The sequence below is a fragment of the Bactrocera dorsalis genome, chromosome 1 (genome assembly GCF_023373825.1).
Source record: "Bactrocera dorsalis isolate Fly_Bdor chromosome 1, ASM2337382v1, whole genome shotgun sequence".
NCBI lineage: Eukaryota > Metazoa > Arthropoda > Insecta > Diptera > Tephritidae > Bactrocera > Bactrocera dorsalis.
The window spans coordinates 87,513,326-87,538,228 of NC_064303.1; the positions used below are offsets into that span (position 1 = coordinate 87,513,326).

Sequence of the window (24,903 nt, forward strand, 5' to 3'; positions counted from 1 at the left end):
CACTTACAATTCAAAATAAAAATACAATATATAATATATTAAGTTTCTACTATTTGTTCGTTTGATCTTCCTATTGTTTTATATTTATTTATGACGTCACAGCCGTCGACATTAAAAATAAAATTTCTTTAAAATGTTGGCGTATTAATTAGTTCCATCATTTATGTGCGCTGGGTAAAATTCGTTCGTATTCACCACGCCAAATGTCAAAACATAACTTTCATCTGCCAAAAATTTCAAATTTTTACCATTTAGCAATCGAACTCAAATATCAATATAAAAGAAATAAATAAATAATTGTGGGCTTTAATCATGACGCTTCAACTAAATGCGGAATCGCCACAATATGGCGAAAATATCGTGAAAATATTGAAGGATAGCAACGGCGGTGATCCCGAAGTCACCAAGAGCACAATTACACAAATCTTTACGCAAATTAAACGTTTCCAGGAGAGCATACGCAAAAATATCGACGACAACTATGTTGACTTCATGCCCAATCAAACGACCGTTGACGCGTTCCTCCATGAAGGTGAGCAATTAGTGCGCGAGTCTGAGTATTTACTGCAGACAGTTAGCTGTGAGGCAAGCGAATCGCTACGTCAAGCCAACTCGGAACTGGCCGCCTGTATTGATGAGTTCCGTGAAATGTCATTAGGTTTACGCGTTTCCTATCGCATACTCAAAGTGGATGATCTTTTTCAATGCATTAAAGAGGCGAATTCGCATAAAGAGTATTTGGTTGTGCTCGACCACTTGGGTAAATTGAAAAGTCTAATATCCTGTGATAGTGGCAGTGATGTAGATCGCGTATTGCAAAAATGCAGTTGCTACGACACCATAAATGTGAAATACCTTATGCAAGCAAAAATTTTGGAACAAAATCTGCAACAGCGATTCGAGGAACTTGTGCAATTCACCGAAAAATCATTCTCGCAATCAAAATGTGTTACGCTGCAAGTATCAACCGATGTAAATCAGTTGCAGGACACAGTAATGGCACTATTTCAGGTATGTGTATGTGTTATTTTATAATGGTTTGGTTTTTCAGCATATATAATAACATACAGTTTTTGTAACAAACTTACTTATAAACTTTTTATTTGAGGCCCGTTATAACCCGGTCAAAATGTGCGACTTTTTACTGGAAAACTGTTTCGTGCCAATTATTTTGAAGCCCGTTTTACTGGAATATTGTGAGGAGAGCCCTGATTATGTACAACTAAGACTTTCCTATTCTCTCAAAGAAATTAGTAAAAGTTTGCGACCCTCTTACAATAAAGTATTCGAGAATATCAAGTTGGTTTTGACTTGTTTAAGCAACATCAACGTTTCAGTATCCAATGATCAGCAAGTATTCTCTATTATTGGTGAACACATAAAGCAACGCTTTTTGAATTTACTTGTGGATGATTGCCTAAAGTATGCAATACCGAAAAATATGAACGAATATGAAGAGTGTACCCTGGTTGAGGACGTCATACAATTTGAACACTTTTTAGCGGATGTGTTCTTAATCAATGCCGAAACTGATCGCACTTTAAGTGATTTTACTGAAAAATTCGAAACATATTTCCGTGAGGAATTTAATAATAATCTATTGAAAAGTGCAATTGATATAATGCGTAAGGATTTGCAAGATATGGCTTTGATAGCTGAGAAGAATTCTGCAGATGATGTATCGATGAATCCATTTCTATTTCCCTGTTGCATGGTATCGAAGAGCACACTGGTATGTTTTAGCAAACTAATATGAGTTTCAATATAGTTTTTAATTATTTTTATACGCTGCAGGAACTCATTAAGCTAATGGAACGTATACTACGGCAATCGCATGAAGCAAAGGACGAGAGTCTGGTTAATGTAATCGTTGTTATACTTAATTCGTATTTGAGCGAAGTACCCAATATACACGGAAAGTTGATGAACAGCATACCACAGCAGTCGGCTTTGTTTTACAATAATTGCCAATTTCTGGCACATTGGGTTACTACAAACTCGGACAAAGACATACCCACGTACCCTGCGCTGGTGAAGACGCTACAGATAACTGGTTGTAAATACCTGAACTTACAAATCGGCTATCAACAAAAAATTATAATGGGCATTCTTAAGGAATTTGGTAATTTCACATATACATAAATATAAATATTTTTTTTTTTGCAACATTTCATTTATAATATTTATTTTAATTATTGTTACACGTATGCATTGTTTTTCGCAGATATCTCTGATGCCCACACAGTTGGCACAGCGCCGCTGAAGTTACTACGCCAGTGCTTGCGGCAATTAGATTTGCTGAAAAATGTCTGGCTGAACGTGCTCCCTGACGCCATGTACAATAAGACATTTTGCGATATTTTACATGATTTTTGTAATGAAATCATACGGCGTATACTGGCAATGGAGGATATATCTGCGACAGTTGCAAGTGAGCTGAGTGAATTGATTGGTGTCATATTGGAAAAAGTGCCAACATTATTTAAGGTAAAACGCAAAAATGATTTTTTTATATACCCTATACATATTTATATTACTTATCCTTACAGTCCAAACATGAAGTCATACAAATTAAGTCGTGGATGAAACTTGAGCAATTGAAAATGTTACTCAACGCGTCGTTGCAAGAAATCACCGAGCAGTGGTGCGAAGGTGCAGGCATATTAACCGTTAATTATAAAGCCGAAGAAATTAAACATATCATACGTGCACTATTCCAAAACACAGACCGGCGCGCTAAAGCCTTAACCAAAATTGTCTGAACTGTACTTTACCGCTCTGTACACAATGGTATTTTTTTGTTTCTATTTTACGTTTGGCATAAAATTCTTAAAATAAACTACATGTAGTTGATATACATTTATACATACATATTTGCGTAAAATAGTAATAAACAAGTCAGTGTAAGAAAGTTCAGTATTGAACCGGTTTTTTTTTTTTGTACATAAATACCTACCTTTACCAGAGAGAGAGAGAGATGCATCCTCTAAGTTTCATTGCTTATCTTATAGACTGACCGCTATTTTAGATAAAAAGTCCGCACTTCGGACTATAACGGTATGCCTCTTGACGTCTCCGATCGAAGATCTACACAGGGAGGCTCTTTAGGCTCAGTTTAGGAGAATAAGTAACTCGTCTCTGGAGCGTCAAGAGATCTTTCCTTAACTACGTCGACGACATGCACTGACCGCCATTCACAGTAGAGCCATCAACATATTCACCGACTCATTCTCAGTGAATGGCGTACGTGGAGTCAAACCACCATTGCAGACGACGAGCTCGAGTTGTCGCGAGAATCGAGAGTGACCGTTGCGCAGCTTCGTTCTGGTTACTGTTTCAGGTTAAATTCCTACTTATCCAGTATCGATCCCGACATCCCCCGTATGACTCTAACCACCACTTTGCATGCCCAACAAACCCTACACATCTGAAAACCCTCTCAGTATGGTCCGCCCACGTCGAAACAGCACGTTTCCTAGACCTACCGTTGGATGACCTCGATGACAACTTATCTGAACCTGACCACTCTAACGGGGACTAGATAGCGGGTACAACAACAACAACATAAAACGACAGGCATTGTCCCTTAGGTCCACATAATCGGTATCGGGGGCTTGATAAGTTATAAATCTGAATGTGGGCGGTGCCACAGCCATTGTCTAAGTCCAAAACATGATTCGACTGAAACGAAGTTGTTTGCTTGTAAAAAAATATGGACTGAACATTTTATTTATTGTCTTCATAAATGCTGCAGAAATATAATCATTTGCAAAAAAAATTCTTACTTTCACATAAAAAAATTTATCACTTTTGTTAGTTGAATTAAGGCAATTATTGATTTACATATATAGTATTACGCGAGATTCACATTATTATTACGTTAAGGAAGAGAGCTTTGAGTATTGAATATACTGATATGTTTAACCTCACAATCGATATTAATAATTTAATCACTGAATATCAAATTGCACATCTCATTATTCTTTTGATTTAAAGCCAAAGTGCGACCGGCCAGTTTGTGCGTGGATTTCGTGCGTATATGTTTGTAGTAAGAGCTCGGTGTCAAATAGACAGACTTTGTATTCGACAAACTAAAAGAAAAATTGAAAAAATTTGTTAAAAAATCTAACTAAATCTTACTTTCCGAATTTGGTACTCACTTCAATATCAAGTCCGGACGTTCCAATTTCATGCACAACTTTACGCCCGAGTAGAAATCAATATCAGCCTGTAGACTGATCTGCGGTTCACTAGTCAATGTAAACTTGTTTTCCACTTTTGCATAAGTAAAGCCCGCTACCATGCTGCCGACAACCGCTGCTCCCGTGCTGTAATAAATGAATTATATTGTTAGAAATCAATATATGATTGAACTGAAGCACTAAACTTACTTCTGTTTGATTTCCGTGTTGGCATTGCGATTCCACAAACTGAACTCGACCTTGCCATTTAAATCGATCGAGCGTGTGCCCACCACACGCATGTAAACCGTCGCGCCCGATGCAAGTATAACGTAATGCTCGTGATCCTCCGCTAAAATGGTTGCTTGGTAAGCTGGTGTGGGTTCCGAGGCCGTACCACTCCACACGTGACCCATCAACTCACCTTGGCCCGAGAAGAAAACGAGCGGGCGCAGAAGTATGCCTTGCACGGTTAATTCCATACCAGCGGTGGCAGGACTGTCATCAGCCTCATCTTCAGGTACGTCTTCCGCATCACCAACGAAGGATGAAAGACCACTGGTGTAGATACCGATCTGCAGGGAAAGGAATACTGTTATTGTATGTTTTTGGGACAGTATAGCTTTATATCGTTAAATAACTTTAAACTGCTAACTGACCTTAAAACTGCTGAATTCGTCCTTGTCTGCACCCAGTAGCAGCTCAACAGTGCCACGCTTTAATACACCCTGATAAATTTCCTGTGTACTCAACAGTGATTCGTTAAACGCTGGCGTCTGAGAAAGTTCCCGACTCAATACAGTTGTAAGGCCTTTTTGACCGATTACGTGATAATTATTCACTTCCGGCAGTTCTGCTAAGCAAGATTTTAAAAGCGCCCTAAAGCGTGGACACTTCTCCGCTACCATACGCAGTTTTTGTATGACGAATGTTTTAACCTCAAAATGTTGATCGTTCGAATTCAAGTAACGGAGTAGCTCACTCAACTGCTCCTTGGTGGGCTTGAGCGCAAGCAGTATGTCTAGAGCGATGACGCGTGCTGACGAATCGAATTTACGTTTGCTTTGGTAAAAAATTTCTGCTAGACTGCGGCGTTGCATTTCGTTGAAGTTGACAATCGAAAAGCTTTTCAATGCTTGTAATGCAACAACTGATTCGGCTGCGGCACCATTGAAAGCGCTGTCGAAAAGCGTTTGTATTGTGCTCACATCTTGCAAGTTTTGCAGCGCACGTATGTATAAGATTTTACACTCAATTTCTGTACATTTTTCACTAAGGTTATCCAGTAGATAATGACGGATTTGTTGCAGCAGCGGATCGTTAGGGTCAAAACCGGATTGACGCGTTAGCGCTGCGACCGTTTGAATTACAGTGTCTTGCAGTTTTTCATTCGTAATTTTTTCATTTTCATTGGTAGTCTGCAAGCGCTTGAAGAGATCTTCGATGATGGCGCGTTCAGGGTGTGTGCCAACTGATAGAGATTGTAGATATTGCTCCAAGAACTCAACGTCATCATCGCCATTAAAGTTGAATATTTCCGTTATAGCATTGTGTGCATCAATTGTTTGAACGGCTGCTAACAGATCAATCGTTGGGTGGGCAGATTCTTTGTTGGATTTTAAGATCTCAACGAATTCGGATTGCTTTGTGATGCGCGCTACTGGCAACAATTCTGCAATGGCGCGTGCTAGCGACTGCTTGCCCACATTTTCGCTGGTGAAGTCATCAACATAGTTTGCGATTTCTTTTGTAAGCTGCAAAATGATAAAAAAAAATATAGTTTACGTAATAAATAAATTTTGTAAAAGCATACTAACAGTCGTGTCCTTAATTTCACTGATTGCACCGTCTACATCTGCCTCAATATCGAAAACACGATACCACTCCAGCAAACTTTTAACCGCATCATCAAGTTTATCAAACTCCAGTTGCTTGACTTCGTCTGCGCTCTCGACGAGGTGTGTTAAACTAAACTTGGCGCTCACTTCGCTGCCCACATCTGGTTTCGCAGCCAAGCCGATGCGATGCTTTTCCGATGATATAGCTTGCATCAGTGCACCCTCAGCACTCAGTTCATATTCAACAATTTCTTGTGACACTTGTGTTATACCTGGAATAATGAAAATTAATAGTAAAAACGAATAATAACTAGATTAAATATTTTCTTACCCAAAGCCTTCTCAGCTCTGTAATTGACTTTCAAGTCCCAATGTGAGCAATCTGTTTTGATCTTTTCAATATTTGTAGATGATTTGACTGCATAAAAGGCGTTACATTTTCCCGATATGTCCACCTCCGTGACGGGTCCATTTTGATATTGCAAAAGCAACAGCGAAGCGAATCCACGCTCTAAATTCAATAGCGATTGATCTCGCGATGTGTGTGCTATGACCTTATGCGGCTTGCCCGCAACAAGGCTTACATAGAAGGGTCGATCAGGTATTTTTGTTATCTCGGCATTTTTACTGGATTTGCGCGCTTTGGCGGGTGCGCTAAGTTTCGAATATGTTATAAAAACTTCTAGCAATTGATCCTGCTCTGTGTTCCATACAGAGTTAACTTTTAACTGTGAGCGAAGTATGTAACTGGCTTCCTCGGCGCTCGAACGGCTTAAGTCATGCATAGACACGACATTGGTGAGCTCAAAAAAATGTTGGCTTTTCGGTGGAATGAGGAAGGCAGTTTTTGAAAATGTCGTAGGAACTAGAAAACAGATTTTTTTCAACTCATTATACTTGTGTTTGTAATGTATTTATTATAAAAATTTAATTATTTATGAAAAATGTTAATTGATTGTTTAACAAAATTTATATGCAATATTAATACCCGTTATAACAACTAATCGTCAGAACTGTGCCAATTTAGCCATTTCCCTCTTTCTTTTTATCTGTATAAATGTGAACTAGTTTCTCATTTTTTGTCGGAACCGTCGCCACACCAGGATTATTATCCGGCCAAGGACTGCCACTCGGCACAATTCCTGGAAATTACTTCAGGAATGTTTTATGCCGTTAAAACAACAACAACTGCTATGTTATAGTCGATTGTACTTAGATGTCACACAAACTGGTCGAACAAAACTAAATTCTTATAAGAAAAACTTTTGTCAAGATATCTACAAAATTTGGCACAGATTATTGGCCAATGACACCATACAATAGTATCAGATCCGATCTACACTGTATCATATATCTGTCATACAAACTCTACTATCAAAATCAAAATAAAGATCTCTATACCCTTTTATACTCTAAAAAAATGATACCGTAAAGGGTATTATAGCTTCAGAGCAACCGAAGTTATTGTATTTTCTGCTCAAAGACACGTCATTCCAAGCCGACAGTGTGCATTGCCGACGACTTTTGTATATTCTTATCTGTGCCGCATACATGCCTTTGTGTAGCCAAGTACATAATTTATTCAAAACAGTAGTGATTTGAGGCAAAGGTTATCAGTTGTGTTAAATGAAGATACATTTGCCCATTGTGTATACAGTGATATGTGCTTACATGTTTGCATGCAGACTATTTAATTAAATTTTGATTGCCTTGATATTGAAGGAGGAAACAGAAATTTTCTATCCCAGAATCCATCAGCTGTTTTCCTAATTAAGCTTGGATTTCCGTTTTTGAATAGGTCATTGATCTTCTATTACAAAATATACATACATATCTACATACAAGTGTGTCAAAAACCAACACAATCATTGCGTTGTGTTTAGAATCATTAATAAGCTCAGTAAAATTGTATTAATTTATGCACTTAACCTGCTCTTTACATCTGCCACTGTCCAACAATCCAAAGGTTTTCTCTTGTCTACTCACCCAATACGCAGAATAACAACAAAAGTGCCGGAATTCGCCGGCTACATATTTGTTTACTACACATATTCATATAAAAATCTTAAATTAATTTTATTTAGTTTTCTATTAAAATACACCGCTAAATGAACGGAATTTGATCTTGGCCTATTCGATCACTATAAAATTTCTAAAAAATCACTGCACATCCGCTCACTTAAGTCTTTCTTGAAGCTTTGCGGGTGATAGAAGACGAGTCCAGAGAACATATAGTAATTGTTGTTGTTCTCTGCTGTCAGTTTTTCTAGCTGCAGCGACGTCGGCATTGACGCAGGCAGCACAGTGTTAGAAATATATGCTGCCAGATGTGCTTATGGAATTCAAGGAAAACGCTCATATACTCCCTAAAAATCAACTAATTTTTTTCTCATTTTATTTATTATTTATTATAGTGCCACTAATTATTATTAATAAGCAATAGCTAGCAATATTTATAGGTATTTTTATCTGGAAACACCTTTAAGGAAGAATATGCGTTGAAGCGAGAAATTTGGCTGTTAGATGTCGCTGTAAATGCTATTTCCTGGCAGAGGGCGCTGAAATACTTTAAAAAGAATCGGCAACAATAATTATGGCAAATTAATTTAGTTTTTATTCAAGCTGATATTATCTTATGGCTTCTAATTATAGGCTGGATACATAATATTTTCAGATGAAAGATAAAGCTAAAGAAAATCTATCTAAAAATCCATCTAACAGTTAAGTTCTTATTAACTTTACGAAGACTCCATCTTTCGGTAATAGATAGTGACTAGTGTACTTTTATTTAAAAAATGTAAAGGGTGATTTTTTAAGAGCTTGATAACTTTTTAAAAAAAAAAACGCATAAAATTTGCAAAATCTCATCGGTTCTTTATTTGAAACGTTAGATTGGTTCATGACATTTACTTTTTGAAGATAATTTCATTTAAATGTTGACCGCGGCTGCGTCTTAGGTGGTCCATTCGGAAAGTCCAATTTTGGACGAATTTCTTCGGAAATGTTGTCTTCCAAAGCTGGAATAGTTGCTGGCTTATTTCTGTAGACTTTAGACTTGACGTAGCCCCACAAAAAATAGTCTAAAGGCGTTAAATCGCATGATCTTGGTGGCCAACTTACGGGTCCATTTCTTGAGATGAATTGTTGTCCGAAGTTTTCCCTCAAAATGGCCATAGAATCGCGAGCTGTGTGGCATGTAGCGCCATCTTGTTGAAACCACATGTCAACCAAGTTCAGTTCTTCCATTTTTGGCAACAAAAAGTTTGTTAGCATCGAACGATAGCGATCGCCATTCACCGTAACGTTGCGTCCAACAGCATCTTTGAAAAAATACGGTCCAATGATTCCACCAGCGTACAAACCACACCAAACAGTGCATTTTTCGGGATGCATGGGCAGTTCTTGAACGGCTTCTGGTTGCTCTTCACCCCAAATGCGGCAATTTTGCTTATTTACGTAGCCATTCAACCAGAAATGAGCCTCATCGCTGAACAAAACACGCGCGCGAAACACATTTCGAACCGAACACTGATTTTGGTAATAAAATTCAATGATTTGCAAGCGTTGCTCGTTAGTAAGTCTATTCATGATGAAATGTCAAAGCATACTGAGCATCTTTCTCTTTGACACCATGTCTGAAATCCCACGTGATCTGTCAAATACTAATGCATGAAAATCCTAACCTCAAAAAAATCACCCGTTATATAAAAAGATGAAATTAAAGAAAAAACAAGAAAAATGTAAATTTCTATTTCGAAAAAAATTTTCCCATGAAAGAATTTGGATTAGATCGTTAGTTTGTAGGTTTGTATGTACATGTTGAATAGGTGTCTGAACGGCATGTTAACATACTCATGTGGGTTAAGAGAATGCTGATTGAGAGCACGACAATGGCAAGATCAGACCGGACGCGACTGCTACACTAAACCAACGGTCAAGCGTCAAAGATTTCATAACGAGGAAGCCTCGCGTGTTCGACCGCAACAGTGCCATCTCGCGAGAAGAATGAAAGAGAGTACCTCCGGCTATCTCCACTAGGTAATCAGAGGTTCAGGCTGGGTCACTCCCAAAGTGTGAGAGTACCTTATGGAACCATGAGCTTCACAAACTTATCAGAGTGACGCTGGACTGGTGGCAGTCCTCTATAAGGAGGCGGTCTCTCGGGTGGATTCTATGTGAATCAAACATTATTTAAAAAAAAATCCTTTGTTGACAACTTAAATTAGATTATGCTGGATGGCTGATCCAGGGATCGCCCTTGGACTACTATATGCAGCTATAAAAATATAGCTTCTGTATCCGATCTTATAAGTTGGCAAAGCGACTTTTGGCCCTTTAGAAATTTGCTAAGGCTTTTTTGTCTACCACTTGGTGATCTAACAGCTTAATGAGATATCTGAGAGTAAACGCTTTCGAGTGTTTAAGCTGATAGGCTAGCGAACTAAGAACAATGAAGAACGAAGTTTTGAGATGTTTCCGCTTCGCTTTCTTCAATACAGCCTATGCAGATAAAATTCGCTAAGATTCTCAATCTTACAGCGTGGATGACTATAGAGCAATGGCTTGTTAGAACCAACTAAGAACAGGCTAGTCGTATTGAGAGCAAGGAATTAATTGGATCTTTTACGAACGATCTTAGGTCAAAAAGATCCAGTGATAGCGAAGTGCCGATGGCAGCCCCAAGCTTCCGCGAAGCCGAGCTATCCATTCCCATTTTGTTGTTAGCGGCGGTGTCTTTCTTTGTCAGCTCGACAGCTGCTGTACAGTTACTGCTGTGCTTGCGACTCTGATGTAGCGTGGCACCCATATTAGCCGTGAACGCAAGAGTACTTAGCTGCTATCTTAGTGGACAGTCACCAATGAACTCGGGAGCAGTGGATCCACCGTTACCTTAATGGAAATAGCTTCGGCTTGAAAAAATTTAGCATTCTTCTTGAAATCTGACTCTGAAGTTGATGGAGAGTTCCTAACAATATACCCTCCATTAAATTTTCCCCAACCTTTGACCCATCCGTAAAGAAGCTCACTGTCCCCTTCTTTGACCGGTTTGTATCCACTCACAACTCCCTCGTTTGTGCGTAGAGAAAAAGTTTGGTTTGGCGACTGCATGATTCCAAAGATTTAGACACACGGGGATCTGCTAACCATGGCACTTATTGCCATTCTGCATATAGTGACCATCGATAGCGCTGGAAGATGTATGGTCCCGAATGTTGCTATCAGACTCAAAGCATTTGTGTATCTAAATCGTTTGAATCATGCAGTTGCTCTGGCGGCTTTTTCCGCATAAGCTGATGAGTGCCTTGTTGAACGTGCGCGAGCTTCATTGCAATTGTGTTTTTTCTACGCCTCTGCATCTTACAAAAATTCCCATATAACATTATAACATTATTATGACTATGATGTCATAGAATTAGAGGCATAGACTCCACTTTTTGCTAATGGCTCCTCTGCAGCAGTAGAATGCAATCAATTCCTTCTCTACTCTTCCCTCGATTTAAGGCTTCCATTGAAGCTTCCTATCTAGAAGGAATTCTGAATACATCACCATATTTACAGGTAACAGGCGAATACTTCCCAATCGCGGTGAAAATGCTTCCGGACTTTTGTATCTCCTATAAAATAAAACCATCTCATTTGTGATTTACTGTGAGACCACTTCCAAGCACCCAATTAATTACGACGCTGGTGTATTCTGGCGTGCACAGTACTCAGGATCTTTCCTTTGACCATGAGTGATACAATGGCCGCATAGGCACTCATGCGGCAGATATGATTCTCAAGCCTTTTCATCAGGCAGTTGACGACCAAGATCTATAGAAGAATTTCTCCGATTGAGGCAAGATGAACCTTGCCTAAGAGCAAGTAGTTCAGTGTATCTGCTGCTCTAGGCAAGAATGATCTCCCATTAGCACAGCAACTAGTTGTTGACTAAGCATACGTGAGACCCATAGATTCAACACTAAAACGCAAGACACCACGGGAAGCCGAGCTCGTTCCCATTCCATTGTAATTAAGACGAGAGTGTTTTCTCTTGATAGTCGGCTTTGCAGCAATCTAGCTGTGACCAGACAACTAAACGAATCTTATAATGAAATAGCGTGATGCGTTCAATACTACTATTACCGATCTGCTGTCGGAGTGAGTTCACACCTCACTGAAAGAGGCTATAGAGACTGTTAAGCTTAATTCAACATTTTATGAATTATAAACTTACATATTAATTTCATAAAACCATGTTAATTGACCACAAAATGCCGTGATTAGACTGAAATGCTTCCAATTGCAACCGGTGTCAAATAAAACAAAAACAAAAGGCACACAAAATAAAAACATCAACTCGCCGTGTATTTCTCACAATAGTCGAATTCCCAAATAGTCTGTGACATAAACCAGAATTTCATTGGAAAATTTACACTTAATCACTTGAGGAGAAAAAACAACAAAGCTATAAAACCATGAAAAATTAAATAAAAGAAAGGAAAATGAGAACATGACGAAATCACACGAAGACCGCAAAGCTGAATCATCAGAAAACAAACGAATTTGAGCGCGCCTCAAGTCAATGGACGAACAATGAATCTACGGATGTAACCGCCGTTGTCTACAGACATTTGTAACGGGTGATTTTTTTGAGGTTAGGATTTTCATGCATTAGTATTTGACAGATCACGTGGGATTTCAGACATGGTGTCAAAGAGAAAGATGCTCAGTATGCTTTGACATTTCATCATGAATAGACTTACTAACGAGCAACGCTTGCAAATCATTAAATTTTATTACCAAAATCAGTGTTCGGTTCGAAATGTGTTTCGCGCGCGTGTTTTGTTCAGCGATGAGGCTCATTTCTGGTTGAATGGCTACGTAAATAAGCAAAATTGCCGCATTTGGGGTGAAGAGCAACCAGAAGCCGTTCAAGAACTGCCCATGCATCCCGAAAAATGCACTGTTTGGTGTGGTTTGTACGCTGGTGGAATCATTGGACCGTATTTTTTCAAAGATGCTGTTAGACGCAACGTTACGGTGAATGGCGATCGCTATCGTTCGATGCTAACAAACTTTTTGTTGCCAAAAATGGAAGAACTGAACTTGGTTGACATGTGGTTTCAACAAGATGGCGCTACATGCCACACAGCTCGCGATTCTATGGCCATTTTGAGGGAAAACTTCGGACAACAATTCATCTCAAGAAATGGACCCGTAAGTTGGCCACCAAGATCATGCGATTTAACGCCTTTAGACTATTTTTTGTGGGGCTACGTCAAGTCTAAAGTCTACAGAAATAAGCCAGCAACTATTCCAGCTTTGGAAGACAACATTTCCGAAGAAATTCGGGCTATTCCGGCCGAAATGCTCGAAAAAGTTGCCCAAAATTGGACTTTCCGAATGGACCACCTAAGACGCAGCCGCGGTCAACATTTAAATGAAGTTATCTTCAAAAAGTAAATGTCATGAACCAATCTAACGTTTCAAATAAAGAACCGATGAGATTTTGCAAATTTTATGCGTTTTTTTTTTAAAAAAAGTTATCAAGCTCTTAAAAAATCACCCTTTACATACATATGTAGTATGTTTAAGTCAAATACTGATAAGTGCTCGAGCGCTAATTTGAGTTAGTGTCACGCCCGAACAAGCTATAAAAAAAATTCAAAATAAAATAAAATTAACGAAAATATTTATGAACAAATATTAGATAAAATATCTGTCACGTACAAATGGAAGCGTTACAACAACACTGGAAGGAAATTTTTAATGGGATCGAAGATTAGATGCCATGTATGCTAACGGTATATTTGGTTTCCAATGGTCACTAGAAGAAACTTTTACTATCTGGCTCACCAGAAAGCACACTGTTCTTTTTTGTTTTTAATTTGAAAGTATATTATTTGCCTGTTATTGACTGTTGTCTGAGCTCCAAGGAGGTAGCGACTCCGTTTAATTTTGTTCAATTAAGTATTCAAAGCAGTTTTTAAATTAAATTACATCTAAAAAGCCAGTTGCAGGGGCCCTGATGCCATTTCATATTATTATAAAGGGGGATCCATTCCAAGGGTCCCTTCTTTTTCAAAGAAAAAAACACAGAAACTTCAAATTTAATAAGAAACGTTAATAGCATTCGAAAGAACATTCTTTGGCATTTATTTTTTGAATATTATCCCTTTCGAATTTTGGCCGTGGCTACGTCTAAGATGGTCCATCCGTTTTCAGTTATGAAATAGTAGGTTATCGCGATAACGATCGTCATTGACGGTTACGTTCTCATCGTCTTAATTTTTTAAGAAATATGGACCGATGATTCCATCGGCACACAAACCACACCCAACAGCTGTTTTGTTTTTCTTGAATCTCCTCAGACTGTTCTTCGTCCCAAATGCGGCAATTTTGCTTGTCTACATACCCATTGAGCCAGAAATGGGCCTCATCGCTGAAAAAAAATTTGGCTTGAAAATGTCGGATCTTCTTGGAACTTTTCAAGAATCCATAGAGCGAAGCAATGTCGCTTGGGATAGTCAAGTGGCTTCAGTTCTTGCACAAGCTGATTTTTATACGCTTTCAATTTAAGATCTCGACGCAAAATGCGCCAAGTCGTTCCATATGTCAGTCCGAGTTATTATGTTTTTTTCACTGCATGCTGGAAGTGATCTATTCGGGCGATATATTATCCAATAAAGAATGTTGGGTCTCGAGTTGGGTTATGATGTTGCGAAGAGTATGCTCTGAAGGCCTTGGATCACCCGTTTTTTTAGTCCTAAAAAGTCCGAATGCATTACAGAGTTTTCGGCTGTTGGTGTCTGAACAATTATCTTGTATGCCGTCAGCTATATTTTTATACTTCTTTCTACTCCCTTTATAACTTAGCTGGCCTTTACGATGATGTGAACAAGTGCAGAGTAAAAAGGGTTAAAGGGATAGGTATGCAAAATTGCAAAGGTCATGGCGGTAGATCAAAAATAGGCAAAGTTTCTGCTCACACATGATAGAAGAGACTGTAGGAGCATAATTGGAATACTCGCTGGTCACAGTTTGTTCGCGGCACACGGCAGCAGAATGGGGTTGTCAGATCGAGAAGACAGACCAAGGCACCAGGAAACAATGGAGCATCTCTAGTGCACTTGTCCTGCACTAGCAAAGTAATGCTTCAAACACTTACGAAGCCTATCGGTATCAAATACGAGAAGAGGTGTTGATAGTGAAACCACTATTGAAATTCATGTCAGGCGATGGCATAGAGAATGAAGAATAAGAACCAAAACTGGTCTACGCGTGGCTCACGAGTCTACCAGACTATCCCAACTTAACCTATGTGCTTAGCAAGACTGTTGCAATGAGGTCCAGGATGATTTTTCTCCGCGTACCTGAACAAGGAAGGCATCCTTGACAATGCTTCAAACACAAGCATTAGCCAGGCGCTTGGGAGATGGATTATTGCAAGTCTTCTGGTCAAGCGTGAAACGTAAAAGGTCCATTGAACTATTAGCTCTTAGCAAGGCTCACATCGCCGTAATAATAGCTGTTCACACTAGACACTGTCCCATTTGCATTCGCGCGGTGGAGCTAAAGATTTTGAAAACGCAAGTTGTCGAAGAAGAATATGAGTTGGCAACATCTGGACACTTTCTCCTCCACTACACAGCTTTCCATACTTTCTAAGAATTGGCTGGAATTGACTGCCTGAATAAGTTGGTTGCAGGCTCTAGGCGCTTTGCCATCATGAGACGGTGGTTTTTATCCATACCTAGGAGTTCTGGGATCCATAATGGGCAGCGGACTCTGGTATGTAAGTAGGATTATTCGTGGTCACACGAAAGATCAGCCAATCTACCTAGCCTAACATGGCCTATGGAAAATTTTGTTTTACGAGATGTTTTCATGGAATTTCGTGTAAATTATTATCCAAAGCACCGTAACGGATTGTATTTATTCCTCTTCCTCTGCTTTCAAGGGCGGGTACTGCGTCGAATACTATCAGAATGTTTTCATCCATTCGGACGACATGACCTAGCCAGCGTAGACGCTGCCTCTTAGTTCGCTGAACTATGTAAATGTCATTATATCTCAGCTACAGCTCATCGTTTCATCGACTGCGACATTCGCCGTTGCCAATGCGTAAAGGACTATATGTAAATCTTTCGCAGAAGATGTTCACATCGCCCATGCCTCTGCACCATATACCAGGACGGGGATGATGAGTGACTTGTAGAATTACATATGTCTTTGCTCGGCTCAATTTCCTACTCAGTCCGAAGTAGCATCTGTTGGCAAGAGTTATTCTTTGTTGGATTTCGAGGCTGACATTGTTGTTGGTATTAATGCTGGTTCCAAGATACCAAGATGGCAGACGGACAAGCACCGAATGTGACGACTGTTTGTTTGATGACAGCAGGTATTTCATCTTGTCCTCGTTCATTACCAGAACCATTTGCTACGCTTCTTTGTCCAACCTGGAGTAAGCAGAACGAACTTGTGTATGGTATCTAGATTATTTTTTGCTGGCAAAAACAACCTTAATGCCAATAAATTTTATCATAAAATAATTAAATAAATAATACATGTATATATACAGCATTAACACACATTTTTCTTGAACAAATCCGAAAGAATGTCATTTAATCAACGAGGGAATCAAAGTTTCAGCGAGACACGACAGATTTGTGTTGGTGTCATTGGATTTCCAGGGAAACAAAAGAATATTACAATGCAATAAAAATGTAAATTCGAGGCGTCAACAATGCGGGCAGACGGACGCCAAATGCAGTAAGTATACACACACACATACACACACATATGGATTCGCCGGCGATTCGTTTGGGCTTCGAACGCTCGAACGCCTCCTCAAAAACGCATTTCACATTATCAGCAAAATGCAGTCGCCTTTTCGTTATTGACGTCTTCGTCGTGGTCGTCATTGTCGCCGGTGAATGGTAAATGGTGACCGGTACCCATACACACACACGCACATGCACGCACATACCAACAGTCAGTCACTTAGAAGGAGGCGAACAATGGAAACCACAAATGCACTCTCGCTCGATTGCAACAAATTGACGACGCTTATCACTGATAAGCAGCCAAGCAGCGACAACAACAACAATGACAACAGCTATAGCAATAGCAACAACGGCCAACAAAACCGCTATCAACTACAACACAGACGGTCGTTCAGCTAGACGGACGAAGGGGCATGGCGGACCGTTGAAAACCGGATCGACCAGTGCCAGCGCGCAGTCGGCAGTCAAACATGGAGGCATTTGAGGGCAATGAAAGCAACGTAAGCGGCGCGTTACGGCAGCTAAGTGCTTGAGGCTAAGTTCTGTGGCCGTTGCTGACTTGAAATCGACCGATCCGGTGTTGGTCTGCGCGCTGGTGGCGCGCAGCAAATGCATTTCGGTGCACCGCTTTAGTTTGGTTGCGTCGAGTTGAGTTGTTGCGGTTGCGCTGCGCCGCATTCGCCAGTACCAGGCAGCGCGCAATTAACTCTAAATAAATCAGAAACATTTCAATTGCATTTTCATGCGCCTCCTCACGTCGCTCTTTCGCTGCTGCCGCCTGTTTCGGTGTTTGACCGTTTCGTTTCGGCTTTTGTTTTTAGAATTTTTTCATCATTTATACATTACATGGAAATGTGAAACTTAACACTTTTTGCTTTTGTTTTTGTTGACGTTGTGGCCGTCACCGTCTGACTGGCTGTAGCTGTGGCTTCGGCTGCGGCTCAGCCATTGTCGTTATCACTTAATTACTAAGCGACTACAAATTACATCGCATCAAATGGATTTCGGGGCAATGCTGATAGAGACGACCCTTGTTGCTTGCGTGAGTGTGTGTGTGTGTCTGTTTGCATACGAAATGAACATGAGTAATGCATTTGTCTGTATGTATGTATGCTTCCGTGTACACTCTCCGTGTATTCATTTGTGTGTATGGATATATGTAGCTCATTTAACCGTCACATATTCACCGGTTTGAATCGCAAATCTGCTCTCGCAGCTGTTGAACTCGGCAGCGCAATTACTCAAAATTTAATTACAAATGTGACCACGAAGCGGCATAACATCGGTCACAAGGAGCTAATGAGGAAATCGAGATGCTGCGTATGCATTTGTGGTTTTGTACTCTACAATGGAAACAGCAAAAACTGTCGAGGGAACTGTTGTTGTAGTTCCACTCGTTATACATACATATGTATGTGCATAAAAGCTCCTGAACTGCATGTGGATATACATTTGTATGCAAAGAAACCTGCGACCCAACTTATATTGAAGGCAGAGCATATGGGCTTCAACCAAGCTTATGGCGACTATCCCTCCCACTGTGTTCGAAACCAATTTCGAGCTAAAGCAAAATTCATTACACTCACTAAATTAAAGAAAAATTGCGGATCTCCGAAAAAAAGTCGGCGCTGCTAGCCTTGAGCTCACTAACCTTGCCCTTCTGACTTGTAAGTGTATGACTATCTTTTGTATAACTGGACACAATGAAATCGCAGTAAATGCAAGATAGATGAGTTTGCAAGGTCTCAGTTAGTCTAACTAACTGTAGCATGAAAACAAGTTGAAGTACCGCTGTCATCTTCCGGTTCCTTCTGGCTGGTTAGACCTGATTGAACACGTCGTTCACAACGTCCTTCTGGTCCCTGGTAAATCGTAAGACTTTCAGACAACTTTCAGTCTTAGCAAAATTCAACTTTCCAGCTTTGACTGGCCACTTTAGGTAGGAAGAGGACTGTAGCCAATCTAGGCTTAATTAGCGCTGAATGCACTCTATTGATGTATTTTCATAGAACCTTTATAATCTTGCTATCTGGCTTTATCGTTGCGCCAGCTACTTACATTCGCAAACTCGTCTACCTTTTCGGAGTTGACCCGCCAGCGAGCTAAAAGCCTCCCTGCAATTATTCACTACATTAGAATTAATCTGTGCCGTCGACAAGGCCTCCCTTAGTTATTCCATAGGTCTTCTCGATATCTAGTACTTCCGCTTGGAAGATGCCGGATGAGTTTGGCATACATCCGTCCACAGACTATCAATCTCCGCTACTAAACCATCCTCTTCATACACGGTCACCCTCTACCTCCTAATTCCTTTACTTTTAAAGCAAATCTTGCCTTGCCTTTCCCAGTAAAGATGTCTATGGGCAGTTGATGCAGGAGCTTTGGTCTGACTTTATAGCTGATATTATATCTCTCTTTTATTTATATCTTTAATTCTAGACACCAAGCCCGTGGGTCCATATGTGAGAGTCCACAGGGCTATGTATATTTGGTTTATGACCTCAGTTCCTGCTCAGTCTGTCATTTGTAGAAAATTTTTGAAAAAATAACGCGTTGGATGGCGCAAAAGCATATGACTCACAAGCGGAGCTTAGCACAATTAAACAGTTAGTTAAAAAATTGCTATTGAAGTGGGAGCTGGAATCTTAGAACTGGATCTTAGATGACTTTTCAAGTTACTAGGAATACTGCAGTATCTTCCAGGCAGAAGATCATGAAGCGGCTGAGATAGCTAACAGGAAAAAACATAAAGAAGTTCAAAGGTAGGACAAACGTAATAGCTGATGAGATTGCCAAAAGTGCCATTCGTCTGTCTGTCGAAGCAGTACAGGAAATACGGAAGTCACTAAAAACGACAAACAATAAAATTTTCCGAAAGGGCTGGCAGATATGAGATGAAATGCCTTAGGGTCGTAGAGAATCGCCAAAATCATGTGAAAGAGCACCGAAGAAAACCGAGCATGATTTTCACTCACACGATCTTGAAAGGACTGAAAGATAGTTGTTGGCTCATATGCGAGCCGAATGGGCATTAACAGTACATGCGAAAGTACATGGAGGTATGCATACGAGAGACGAGAAGAGATTTTTATAGGTACAAATTATTTAAATAGTAGGACAAGCAGCCACACAAGTGACAACGAACCACGTCCAGCACAGCCATGAACTTCGACTTATGATTAACGCGTCCATAAAATAAAGGAATTGATGCTTGAAAATCGACGATTCAGTCAGAGATCTTGCGGGCATCGTTGGAATATCAGAAAAATCAGTGAGAACCATTTTTTGAAAGAGGGCAGACCGAAATATCTCCTATCATCAAACAAACAGTCTGTCCAAATGAACGAAAACACCCCAGCTCTGAAAGTATTCGACGCAGTACCCGCCGGAGGAAGTAGAGGAGGAGAAAGAACGGAGTGGAGATTGGAAAGACCAGGTGGAGAAAAACCTGGCTTCGCTTGGAATCTCCAATTGGCGCCACATAGCGAAAAGAAGAAACGACTAGCGCGCTGCTATTAACTCGGCTATAATCGCGTAAGCGGTGTCTACGCCAGTAAAGAAAAAGTTAACGTCTGTGAAACAATGCTTCCCGACTACCAGTATGTCTTGAAACGTAATATTAATGAGTCGTAGATCTATGGTTAAGACCCGGAAACAGACGATCAGTCAGCCGAATATCGTGGCAAAGGTGAGCCGAAGCCGAAACCATCACAAATCAGGTCAAAAATCAAGGTTATGTTGACAGTTTTTTCGATTATGGAGGTGTGATGCACTCCGAATTCCTTCCGATCGGCCAAACTGGAATAATTTGAGTGTTATATATTGTCTCCACGAAGCTATTCGTAAAAAGAGGTCAGAATTATGAACCGACAATCCTTGGGTTTTGCAACTCGACAGTGTATCCTCGCATACTGCATTGATCCTGCGTGAGTTTTTCGCAAATTTTTTAACCAATATCGTGTCGCAAACACCGTATTAGTCTGATTTAGCTCCGTGTGATTTCTGGCTATTCTTGGCTTTTTACTTTTTCAGATATCTTCTCGCTCTCACAGGAATTCGTACGGCCACAATACATTCTACAGCGTCACAACAACAATTTGCAGATTAATAACTTTGTTGCCAATACTAATGCCTACACACCTTCGCCATTGTCGGTTTGCAATTAAAAATGCGCCGATTTCCGCTTTGTATACAGTTATGTGGCCACGTCCCATGATCGGGGGATTTCATTGAGGCAAATTCCAATGCTTGTAGTTGAAGCATGTGCGTGCAAGCGTGTGTGCCAACTGGTATCTCCATGTGCATCTGTCCGTCCATGTGCAAACGTAAGTGAGCATTAATGCAATCCAACAAGTTGGTTTGCAAATACATTTGCAACGACATACGGCGACTGCAAGTGGCTGTGTGTGCATGTGTGTGTGTGCTTTGCTGCAACGGACTTGTTGTTGACTTGGTTGCTGCATCGCGTATCAAATCCGCAGCGTGCCAGCCAGTTGGCGGCAGCTGGCTTCCTTCTTAGCGGCAGCGCATGCCTCCGCCACAGCTGCTGCACGCCACTTCAACGCACCGCCCGGCCGCCTCATGCTGGTCTGCCATTCATGTGCACTCATTGGATTTTGCTGCTGCTCTCTTGATCTTTGACCCAATTTCTTTCATTGCATTGTTTGCGAAGATGAAGGAATGAATGAACGAAGGAGTGACTGACTGACTGACGGACTGAATGCGCCAACCGTATGGCTGAGTGAGCGCATAATGATAGTGCCCTGCACGTCGTAAGGGGGAAGGAAGTGGTGTGCAACTCAAATATGCACTAGCAAAACTGGCGCTATTGCATCAGAGGCAGGAACAGCAACAACAACCACGGCGTACCACTTCAAATTTTCTGCTTAATTTTCGACCTACACTCACTTGGCAACGCTTGCTTGGCGCAAATTTCGCCGCTTCTGGCAGCTTCATTTCACTTTACTACATTTTTCCTTATTTTTTCTTCCTCTTGCCCATTTTTCGTTTTACTTTTTGTCTCATTTTCATCTTCTTAATCCCGAAATATTGCAGCAAGCACTTCTTACTGCCGTCGCCGCTGCGCTATCGGTATCATTTGCGCTTCAGCACTTTCGGTCGCCCTCCATCTGCACGCCTTTCTTCGCGCTGTGCTGCTGGCGTACGCACTTTTGTGCTTTGACGCTTTTGCACTTTTGCTCGACTGATTTTCGGATTTTGATTTATTTAGTTTTGCGGTAATTTGAGTGCTCCGCCAAGATATACTGACTCGTTAAGACTGACTCGGGGCTTTACGTAAGCGCACATTTCATCTAGTCTCTTACTATACTTGTGGGTAGGTAGGACACGGGCGTGTACTACATACATATAGATTTACAATTCTCTTTCATTTTATGTAATTTGTATCGCGGAGTTTAAAGTAATATGTTAAAGTGTCAAAATGAAGGTGAATGATGGCAGTGGAGTCTCTTTCGAATTTTGAATTACATTTTTTATATGCGCTTGAAGATTACGTTTTTCTGTTTAAGCTACCGCTTCCTCTTCTTAATTGGCTTTAAGCGTTTATGTCGAGAAGAATAAAATCTGCCATCGGTTGATTTTCCTCTATAGGCACTCTCTAATAAATACAGTACTTCTTGAAGTTAGGTACATAAGTAGGATGAATATCTGACGACGTAGTTAGGCCTTTAGGAGGCTCATTGTGAAACCACCGTGACTAAAATCCCCTCATTTATTCACTCGATGATGTTCATCAATTGAAAATGTGCAATTTCCGGCACTTCACCAAGAAACACTCAACCGATAACGGTTCCTTTCATATGCCAAGCCTAGCATTCGCCTGGAAGATGTCCTCTAGTCTCTCATCCTTCCATCTTTTGACAGATTCTAAAATAATCATTGTATGGTAATCTCAAAGTTCTCAGTAAGAAGAGTGATCCGATAGAACTCCTAGTAGAGTTCATATGCCATTCCTTTTGAGTTATAATAGTCGGCATGTGCGGTCCATACTCCAATCATGTCACGTTTGTTTGCTTGTTCAGCTATTCAGCGATTATCTTCACCGAGACTCAGAACCATGTTTGTCGATTAAATATCTACAAGTACCCAAATGCATTTTTATTCCATTATAATAGGAGTCTAATTGCACGGAGATGTCTGCTCTCAGATGAACTAGATTTATAGCCAATGTCGCTGTGCCATAGGATCTATTGTGAAATGGAATTTACATTCACTAAGACTTCATGCTACTCTTTCGCTATCTTTGCTGAAACCCGAAAACCGCCCGAATATCTGTATATGTACTTGTAAACATATTTTAGTAAGTAAGTACACTCTTTCAGAAGAAGGCTGTTTTTAAATGCTGTGATCTTGGAGAGCTCTGTAGTGGTCTGGTAATCGGAATGTGATTTTGCTATATAATTTTGCCGAAAAGACTCTCTCACTCCGTTAACCGTTATCCAGTTCGGACCTGTCCGTATACTTATCCCTGTGTCTTTGTTGCCCTCACCTCTATTCAACTCTTCCCGGGAAGGCATTGAATTTACACGAAAGTTCTTTAAGAATTATGAAGTCAGTGGTATTGAGTAGAAATGGAAACACACTAAGCTTATTAGAATACCCTTTTGTTACAAATGACCCTCAAAATAAGAACATAATTTGCTACCAGTTGTTTATAGTACAAAATTCTGGGCAGTAAATACAAAATAGCGTTTAGTGCCTGATTTGGCGATATTCTAAGAGCTCCACTGTTGCATATACCTACTATATACCTGCTATTTGCCTGCTTTCCATAAGCCTTACCATGTATTTCTTTTCCATTATTGGTCACCAGACCAATATAGCGCATGTCTTAATCGTTAGTTCCCATTTGTGTTCAAGCATCCTTTTAAAGGTATGACGTGCTATATATAACTGATTTCTTTACCCTAGTGACAAAGTTTGGTTTCCATGATAGCTTCGAACTTAGTTATTCATTATACAGGACGCTTTTGCCGAACTTTAAGAGCCCCTTGATATCTAATTTCGATAATTGATTTACTACCTTGAAGTACGAAGCTCTTAGAAATTTAAGAAGAGTTCTAGATAAGGCTGGACAGAAGCAAATGAGGTGTTCCAACGTCACTCTTATACCTACTTCATTACACTTTCTGCATGTATTCTCATCACTAATGTTCATCCGGCTCGCATGTGATGCCTGTAAGTTGCGAACCGTCAATAGGCCAACAATCGTCTTACAGTCCATTTTTTTTCTTCGGTGCCCTTACAGATGATCTTGGCGATCCTGCAAGTCCTTCACGCATTCAATCTCACCTTGATCCGTTCGTCAGCCTTTTCGGAAATTTCATTGAATATCCTTTTAGTGGCTTTCGTATTTCATGTACTGTTCTACGTAGCTTTATGTATAATTGAATATCAAGCCTAAGGTTGAGGACTTTGCCTGTAGTCCGTTATTCGGTTAAATATCATGTTTTTTCGATCTTTTCGTAATGCTTGCTTGGCAGGTACTTCGGTCTCCGCAGATTGGGAACAGGCAGGGGATTCCATTTCATACCATTTCAATAAGACTGAATATGATGGGTAAGTGCCATACAAGCAAAATATTTCTTGGAACGAATTTTCAATCGCGAGCACAATCTATCCATTTCTGAAGCGATTGGTTAATCCCGTTGAAAAGTGGGTCACTTACAACAACATCACATCAAAACGATCGTAGTTAAATCACGATGAGCCGGACGAAATGGTGGCCAAATTAATATTAACGATCAGGAGTTAAATTCCATGTGTTTGGTGGGAGTGGCTTGGAATCATCAGCTACGAGCTAAGAACAAACTCTTAATTTTGGCTTGTATTGTTAACAATTAAAACGTTTAGAGTAAGCATTTCCTCAGGCAAATGATGTTACTGGTGCAAAAGCTTGCCTAAAACTTCTGAAAATTTACTGTCACAAGTTTTTCGTCAATGGGAAAGTAGAGTTTCTATAAGAGTGGCCTTATGGTATATGATATACTTAAACGGTTAGCATGGTAGGCTGAGTCGATCTAGGCATATTCGACTACCTGTACATACGCGAACTGGTCCCTCAGTTGTGCAGATATCGGCTTAAAATATTTCCCA

General features: G+C 40.2%; 3 protein-coding genes across 3 annotated transcripts in view; 2 read left to right on the forward strand and 1 right to left on the reverse strand.

Annotated features, from left to right (window-relative positions):
- Positions 1 to 24,903, forward strand: part of LOC125775787 (uncharacterized) — a 327,611-nt gene that overhangs the window by 187,002 nt on the left and 115,706 nt on the right. The gene's annotated exons all lie outside the window — the stretch shown is intronic.
- LOC105224207 (centromere/kinetochore protein zw10) lies at positions 194 to 2,924 on the forward strand. Its single transcript, XM_011202216.4, has 5 exons — positions 194 to 1,011; positions 1,109 to 1,732; positions 1,795 to 2,122; positions 2,225 to 2,487; positions 2,550 to 2,924. Exons 1-5 carry the CDS (start codon positions 313 to 315, stop codon positions 2,760 to 2,762), a joined length of 2,127 nt encoding a protein of 708 aa, XP_011200518.2. The 5' UTR covers positions 194 to 312; the 3' UTR covers positions 2,763 to 2,924.
- Positions 3,693 to 8,291, reverse strand: LOC105224206 (microsomal triacylglycerol transfer protein). Its single transcript, XM_011202215.4, has 7 exons — positions 8,006 to 8,291; positions 6,351 to 6,884; positions 5,999 to 6,291; positions 4,841 to 5,935; positions 4,392 to 4,756; positions 4,161 to 4,328; positions 3,693 to 4,091 (listed from the first exon to the last, which is right to left on the reverse strand). Exons 1-7 carry the CDS (start codon positions 8,073 to 8,075, stop codon positions 3,947 to 3,949), a joined length of 2,670 nt encoding a protein of 889 aa, XP_011200517.2. The 5' UTR covers positions 8,076 to 8,291; the 3' UTR covers positions 3,693 to 3,946.